Source organism: Helianthus annuus, chromosome 7 (assembly GCF_002127325.2).
Source record: "Helianthus annuus cultivar XRQ/B chromosome 7, HanXRQr2.0-SUNRISE, whole genome shotgun sequence".
In the NCBI taxonomy this organism is placed as follows: Eukaryota; Viridiplantae; Streptophyta; class Magnoliopsida; order Asterales; family Asteraceae; genus Helianthus; species Helianthus annuus.
The window spans coordinates 8,636,758-8,645,236 of record NC_035439.2 but is presented as its reverse complement, the minus strand read 5'-3'; the positions used below and the strand labels follow the sequence as shown (position 1 = coordinate 8,645,236).

Genomic DNA, 8,479 nt, shown 5'->3' with positions numbered 1-8,479 from the left:
CAAGGTTTTGGTCCGTTCACGTGTCCGAAATACTCGTTTTAATTTTAAAAGGCCGTTACGGTCAACTTTTAGGCGAATGACGGAAATGCGCTAAAGACTCGGATAACTCATGAACCGACCACAGAGGCTTATACCAACATGTGACCTGGTCCTAATAGAGTCCTAGGGTATATTTATACCTCACTAAAACGGGTCAGAACTGAAGTCAAAGCAAAAGTCAAACTTTTGCGACATTCGGCTCCGAACCGGTTCTATATAGTAAATGATCGATTCAAACGAGCGCAAACATGTTTATATACTTATTATCATGTTTTATGATTATCAAAACAGGTTCCATATCATATATATTACAGATTATGCATAAATCGCCAAAATAGCTTTCTGTTGACTTTTTAACCGCAAGTTTGACTCGACATTTGACATAGTTAGAGTGGTGATCAGGGGGAACCATTTTAGAGGTTTAATACCCACATAAATACCAACTCATAACCACTTTTGATTCGTCATAAGACTGAACCATTACTGATTTATCTTAAAGTCAAACCGTAGTTACGACGGTTTGGTTTTTAGCTAAATACTAAGCAAATGTGGAACCACAAAGGTTGAATTACTTACAGAAGCTTAAGAGAAGACTTAAGAACACAGGGGAAAGCTTTAGAGCTCTTGGAATGATCAGAGGAGTGAGTTTTGATGTTGTGAATGTTATGAGCACAATGGTGCTATTTATAGCCAAGAACAACGCCTAAAATCATTACACAACATGCTACTACTGATCATGATGATGGGTAGATGTCCCCTGAGTGATATGGGTCAATTGTAGGGTGCCCATGCCTCTTTGATTAAGGTTTGATCGTTCAAATGGTCCAAAAGCCAAGTAGTTACTACAATTCTGCATCTGGGCACTTTACGCGGCCCGCATGGGAGTTCCCATGCTTTTTAATGCGGGTCGCCTAAAGGTGAAGAAATCAGGCGAATTAGTGAGGAGGCTCGCGGCCCGCCTCAACTAATCCTTAAGCTTCACGCGGGTCGCCTAAGGTTAAGAATTCAGGATTTTTAAATCTTTTTGTAATGATTACAGAATCTGGCCATTAATAACGAAATCTTTCGTAATGATTTACCTGACCTTTCGGTTTTGAAGGGGTAACTTTGCGGTTTGGCCCTCGGTTATTTACCGATAGGGGCCTCGTGTTAATTACCCGCATTATTAAGTCCCCGGTTTATTTATTAATTATTTTGGAAAGCCTTAACTTTCACTGTTGACGCTTTTAACCCTTCTCCTACGAATTTGATCGTAACTTTCTCGTTTCATAACGAAACTTCGCGAAATTCATATATATTATTTTAGTGAGGGTATAATACCGTTACAAAGTCTTTGGAACGTTAAAGGGTCACTCAGAGGTATTATTAAACATGTTGACACAGTTAACCCCTGTAGTTTGTAATCTCTCACTTTCTTCCGCGTTTTGTTTTTGTACGATCTATAATTTATTCGTTTGAAGGTTTAAGCATTATTTAGGGATACTATACAGTATATTTACCCTTGTTGACATTTATAACCCTCGAATTTATATACTTTCAAGGTTTGTCAAAATTAGTCCTTTATTTATTATAGATGCCACGTGTAAACAAATGACACGTGTTAACACATCATTGGACACAAAATTTCGAGGTGTTACATCTGTAATAGTGGATACGAATTTGCAAGTATTTCATTCTTGATGGGGTGTTTATGCTTCAATCTAATGTTTATAGTAAACTGCCAAAATGGTCCTTGAGGTTTAGTCACCTCTGCCACTTTAGTCCAAAATTTAAACCTTTTGGATCTGGGTCCCTGTGGTTTCAATTTTGTTGCCATTTTCATCCAAAAGCAAAACCTTATCAGATTTTTCAGTTAACATCTAATTTTTTTGCACAAGTTTTGATCATTCTTAAAATGGTGTTGGTCATTGGCAAAGACTTTGGTCATTTCAACATGTTTTGGTCACTGAAAAATCTCTGGATGTTAACTGAAAAATCTGACCAGGTTTTGCTTTTGGATGAAAATGGCAACAAAATTGAAACCACAGGGACCCGGATTCAAAAGGTTTGAGTTTTGGACTAAAGTGGCAAAGTGACCAAACCTCAGGGACCATTTTGGCAGTTTACTCTAATGTTTATTATCCATGATTAATCTCTTTGCACACCAAGTGTTCGATAAAGTGTCCAGAGTGAAAATTTTGACGAAACATATTACCAAAGGTTGTCGTTTTTGATGAATTGCACTACCAAACGTAGATAAAACCTTCTAAACAAAAATTCATAACTTAAACATTCAAGAATTAAAAAAGTATTGAGTAATTCACAATAGCAGCCAAGAAGTTGACTGCAAATTCAATTCATATGGTTTCTTTCTCTATATGAATGTATATGTGGGAGTATCATGCAGCCGTTGTATATTATATATTTAGGGATTCAAGCCCCAATCGTTACTGGGCTATGGCCTAATCTTTTTTAAGTAGCACTTTAGTTCGGTCCATAGGTCCAGGTCGGGTTTCACCATGAAAAGAACAGAGAACCGACCGACCCGATTTTATATGAAAAATTGGAATCGATCTAAATACCTAGGTACTTGGGTTCAGGTCGGGTTTTGGGTCGGTTCTCGATTATTTTCGGTCCGGACCTAAACTTGCTCACCCCTACGGATTGTAATCCATGGACTTTGGCTATGGATAAATCTAAGACATGCATGTAAAGACTATAATCAATCAACGTGAGTATAATAATAAACCTAGCATGTGAATTTATTTAATGTTAGACACATGTTTCAATCGTTTTCTCTTACATCTTTACTTTCGATGTTGTGAAGAGTAAGTGTATTTTTAGATCAATCAATGTGATCGATATACCAGTTTTGAAATGATAAAGATTATTACACTTATGGTCAACTCATAAAACCTCAACATCTTTGGCTAGTGTTGTTAAAAGGAGAAATAAAAAGAAAGAAAGAAACTAGAAGCAAAACAAGTAAGCTGCATGAACAAGAAAGCTATGGACAATGGGCTAAAGTTTGTCGGCATTTGGAAACACAAATTGAACTTCTATAAGAAGGCAGGCCCAATTACATAGTTTAGAAACCCATTTCTCAAAATATGGGCCTAAGCCCAGTTTCACAACATCTTGTTTTCTTACTTTCTCTATTGGTCTCACTTCTCAATTTTCGCACTACGATTCTACCAATAAAACTTTCTTATCTAAAAGTTTCAATCCTCATGATCAAATTCTTGCAAATGAAAATCTGTCAACACATCGTTGACCAATGAATTAAATATCTCACACTCCACTTCCAAACCAACGTTGACTTTCTCCACTTGATGATCATAGTTTGACCATTTCACCCCCTTCTCCATTTCTCTTAGGTATGTTTTCCTATTGTTTTCACACTCCCAATCTATAAATATATCTTGTTCTTCTTGTCCATCCATCCAATCTTTTGCTCTTTGTAACACTTCATAATCCGACACATTTTCTTCTAGCGTGCTTTCTTTTAAAAACTCTAATAAAAGGCACTCCACGGCTTCATACTTCAACAAATGATGAGAAGAAACCGTTGATTTCAATAGATGAAGTAACGCCGTTGCTTTCTTTTCGACTTGGTTCTCTTCTTGGACAACGTCATGGAATGTTGTAGTTGAAGATTCAAGAACTGACTGGGCTATTCGGTCCTCTAGTTTGACTGGCTCGAGTTGAGGAACCCTATCAGATATTCGAGTCTTGTGTGTGGATATTTTTGCTCCTATAAAAATATAGTAAACTTTATAAATACGTTATATTATCAAAAAAAAAAAAACAATACGAGAACAATAAAATAACAACCTTTGACATTGAGATGTTTGTGTGGGGACGTCGAAGAAACTTCATCTTCCTCGTCAACATCACTGTCGCTTGGAAAATCCATCACAGAAACCGGACTAAATTGCTCATCTTGGTTGTCTTGCCACTTCTTTTGTTGATTATCATCACCAAGTCAAAGTTTAAACAATGTAAAGTTAAACGAGTTAAATGTATATGACCAAACATAGAATAATCAATCTTGTCAAGTTCGATTAAATGCTTTTACTTTAGCTATTAAAATTAAAATTATATATGGTTACTCTCCCTTATATATTGTGACCACTGAAACATTTCAACTTTATTACATAGTCAATTGTAAGTAAACAAACCCAAAACCATTATATATGTCTAATTTCTTTATATACTCTAGAAATCGACTGAACTGTTTACATCGAAGCAAGTCTGCCAATTTCTTATTTATACGATTCAATTTTAGGGGTTTGGTAGCTTCACGACGCCATCTACAACTTGGAACCCCCCAGATAAACCGAACCAACCATTTAACCTACTTTTTTATTTCTTTTTCATTTTTATATACGTAGTTACTTGTATATAATATATACAAGTGACTAAATATATAAAAACAAAAACAATTTTTATCATTCTAAAGTTTTTAATACAAACTATCGACTTTAAACCAAAAAGCATTTCAGCTTAAACGAACCATCAAACTACTAAATTGCTAAACCAACAAATCGAGCCAACTCAACGAACCAAATAATGTGGTTTGTCCATTTCCTAAAAAGTTTCTAGCAACCCATAATTTCATTTATTATAATATCTATTAAAATCTCCTCCTGTGTAGACATTATTGCCTAATGCCAGTGGAGATGAATATGATCGAGTGGTTTCGTTGGTAATATAATAAAATTCTACTGGTCCGTCAATGATCCAAATTTGCAGGAAAAAAAGGAAATATAATTGATTAATAGATGAAAGAGTAAATTGCCAAAATGGTTCCTGAGGTTTGCTCACTTTTATCACTTTAGTCCAAAACTCAAATCTTTTGAATCTGGGTCCCTGTGGTTTTAATTTTGTTGCCATTTTCATCCAAAATCAAAATTTGGTCAGATTTTTCAGTTAACATTCAGTTTTTTTTGTCTTTTTCCTCCCTTTTAGTGAAGGCCAAAATGATCATATTTTTTTAATTTGTTATAATAAAATGTTAAAAAACCATTTTGTCTTTCACTAAAAGGGAGAAAAAAGACAAAAAAAAAATTAAATTTTAACTAAAAAATCTTATCAAATTTGTATTTTGTATAAAATGACAACAAAATTAAAACCACAGGGACCTAGATTAAGTTTTAGATTAAAGCGGCAAAAGTGACCAAATCTCAGGAACTATTTTGGCAGTTTACTATAGATGAAATGTTGACCTGTAATATCTAATAACTCTTAAAGAAGGAGGGGTCCAAAAGACGAGGGTCTTGTGGTAATTAAATATGTTTCACCACCTTTCAACGGCGTGGATCCCGCAATGATTACACGTAAGCAGAATCTACGGCACAGATACACTAAAATAATACTAGAAAGTCACGTACTACTCACGTGAGTTGAGAAAGAAAAATTAATAACCCCCTTCGCAGCTGTATTTTCTCCTCATTCCTCGCTGTGAAAAATTTAATGCCTCTATCCCCAAATTTCGGTTGTTATTAATAATATTTCAAATTTGAATCTTTGATTTCAAAATATTATTAATTATTATTAACCTTTCAAATTCAAATATTTACATTTAACTTACCAAAGATTATGTTTTAACTGTGTAAACCAAGACTAGTAATTTTAACTTTATTATTGTTTTAACTGGTTAGAGAAAGTAACGTTTGTCTACGTCTACCTCTCATTTATGTCGTTTTAAAACAATTTAGAAAATTTTAATTGTGATAAAAATCTATTAAAACAACGTCGTTTCAAAACAATTTATAAAATTCTGACTACAATGAAAACCATTTAAAACAATGTCGTTTCAAAATAAGTTTAAAAATTCTAACTGTGTCCAAAACCAGTTACAAAGCAATTTACAAAATTTTAACTGCAATGAAAACCGGTTAAAACGAGTGGCAGATGGAGTTACTTTTGCATTACACAAGGATTGCCCTTAACAACGAAACTAAAAATAAAAAGTATGGTGTCTCACCAAACATACTACACGTATGTATTGTTATGGACCAGCAAAGGGCGTAGCTTTGTAGGGGTGAGAGGGGGCGGCCGACCCCCTGAATTTTTCGCTCAATAGTGGAGAGCATGTAGTTTTCGTATAGAAATTTTTGGGTATATACGTTTTTTATCCCCCGGTTTTATAGAAGTTTTTGGTATATACGTTTTCGACCCCCAGTCGGAAATCTCAAGCTTCGCCACTGGGACCAGCTAATCATAACTTTGATTATTAAAATTCAATATCAAAAATAACATTATTGTTGAAATTAGGTGAGAATTTAATAAAAAAAGAAAGCACCAGCTAAGATCTCACCTTTGCATTTTCAGTGGCATCAGAATAGTTGTTAACGGTGGCGGTTACGGTGGTTACACCTACTCTGTTTCCGTCTGTCCTCTTCATCTTCTCGTGTAATTCATCTGCGACGTCGTTTTGAGCTAAATTAACCTCTGAACTATTAACTGTAGTAGTTAAGCTTTCAGTTGTAGCGGACCAGCTGTCATTGTTACTCGTTAAGCTCCTAATCTCCACCGTCACAGCGGTTGACAACCGTAACGGTGACGGTAATGGTAACGGAGTAACAACATCATCCTGTTTAATCAAATCGGCGAACGTCGTTAACCGTTTGGTCTTGTTATTGGGCTGATCCGTTTTGTTCCAGAACCCTCGTTTCAGTAGCTTCCGAGATAAACTCCTCGGCAAAAGCTTTGCCTTGGTTGACACTCTGGCGTCAACGAAAGGCAAACGCTTGAAAGCTTTGATCATAACCTCGGACGCTTTTTGCAGGATGGAGGATTGTTTAGGAGGTTTGATGTTGGATGTCCGGTGCGGTTTTGAAAACATTTTATGGTTTTTGTTAAGATCGGTTTCTATGAGGAACCGAACGGTGGTGCAACATTGGCGGCGAGGGTATGATCTGAAGCCGTTTGAAGAACACGAGCTCATATCGTCTAGCAAGTAATCTCTGAGCAACAATGATTTCGGGAGTATGTGTTTGAGCTTTCGTGAATCGTCGGAAAACGAAGCTCTGGATGCTATTGACATGTTGAGTTGTGAGTGAATGAGTAGAAGGAATGAGAGAGATGAAGATTGGGTGGATGTTTAAAATGGGAGGGATTGGGGAGGGGTTATTTACTATTATTTGAATTGGCTAAGATATGTTTTTTTTTAATTACTAAATTGGTTAAGTTGCCAATGATCTCTAGATATGATAGTTTTTAATCAGTTGATCCAGAGTGAGGTACTGGTGGGCAATGATAGGAGATCCAGGTAAATCTGGGTTGGATCCTTGAGCCTAACGGGTTTTACCGGTAACTTTCACTGTCGTGCCTACAAACGGGCGGGTTACCAGGTTTTCCCCGAAATTGGTGGTGGACTCGGGTTACTCTCGAAGTACTCCGTTTGTCCAGTGGATGCCCCGAGATTCGAGATTGATTCTGTTGGCCGTTCAAAAAAAATTGGCTAAATTACTTTATCAAGTTGTAGTAATGTGATCCACAACATTAAACCTTGTAAAAACCATCTTTGAGTCAAACGGGTTTTACTAGTAAATTCAATGTCGTGTCTACGGGCGGTTAGGTTACCGGATTTTCCCCAGAATTGATGGCCGACTCGGATTACTCTCGGAGTACTCTGTTTGTCCAGTGGATACCTCGAGAATGCTCGGTATTGATTCTGTTAGCCGTAAAAAATAATAATTAAGTTACTTTATCAACTTGTAGTAATGTGATCCATAACATCGAACCTTGTAAAAACCTCCGTATATGCTCCTATATCATATTTCAAACATCTCTAAAAACACATTTTTTTTCCTCACATCAAACATTTACAAACCTTTACTAAAAATGTCACTGGCATCACCTAATGTAACAATGCAATTTTTTATACGAAAAAAGTTGGTTTAAATTTTTATGGATCATATAAATTATGTTGGATTAAAAACCCAAGAGGCAAAATGGGTAATTTGCAATGTTTTGAAAATCGGATCAGACCGGCCGGTTGGACCGGGAACCGGAGGTCTGACCAGTCCTGTTCAATATATTGGACCGGATTTACATCGAACCGAGGTTGAACCGGTGAACTGGAGGTCGGACCGGAAAACCGACTGGTCGAACCGGGTTATTAAGGGACTGAACCGGATTTCGGCAATTTTTTTTTTTCAAATTTCACCCTATTAATTTTAAGACAACTGCCGGTTCTTACATCTGGTCGGACCAGTGGACCAGTAACCAAACCGGTTCGACATCCGGTCCGATTCTGAAAACATTGGTAATTTGGCATGAGGCATTTAAAGAAAATAAAACAATCTAGCCACCATTTCAACGTCACACCTGTCACACCCCGACCACGTAAAACAACAAAACGTGGCGGAAACATCGGGGAGTGTTGTAACAGAATCATTGTTTCATAACACATGGAAATTTGAAATTTTGTTTTATTGATTAACTGAATTAC

At 36.3% G+C, this 8,479-nt stretch overlaps 1 protein-coding gene across 1 annotated transcript; it reads right to left on the bottom strand.

Moving 5' to 3' along the window:
* Nucleotides 1-2,990: 2,990 nt before the first annotated feature.
* LOC110867784 lies at nucleotides 2,991-7,165 on the bottom strand. Its single transcript, XM_022116783.2, has 3 exons — nucleotides 6,341-7,165; nucleotides 3,853-3,979; nucleotides 2,991-3,772 (listed from the first exon to the last, which is right to left on the bottom strand). Exons 1-3 carry the CDS (start codon nucleotides 7,067-7,069, stop codon nucleotides 3,240-3,242), a joined length of 1,389 nt encoding a protein of 462 aa, XP_021972475.1. The 5' UTR covers nucleotides 7,070-7,165; the 3' UTR covers nucleotides 2,991-3,239.
* Between the last annotated feature and the right edge of the window lie 1,314 nt (nucleotides 7,166-8,479).

What these genes read in the sequence shown, in the direction of transcription:
- LOC110867784 (XM_022116783.2), bottom strand. Translation starts at nt 7,069, where the DNA reads ATGTCAATAGCATCCAGAGCTTCGTTTTCCGACGATTCACGAAAGCTC. An exon ending in ATGCCACTGAAAATGCAAAG is followed by an intron (nt 3,980 to 6,340) that starts GTGAGATCTTAG and finishes AATCAACAAAAG; the next exon opens with AAGTGGCAAGACAACCAAGA. An exon ending in CAAACATCTCAATGTCAAAG is followed by an intron (nt 3,773 to 3,852) that starts GTTGTTATTTTA and finishes ATATTTTTATAG; the next exon opens with GAGCAAAAATATCCACACAC.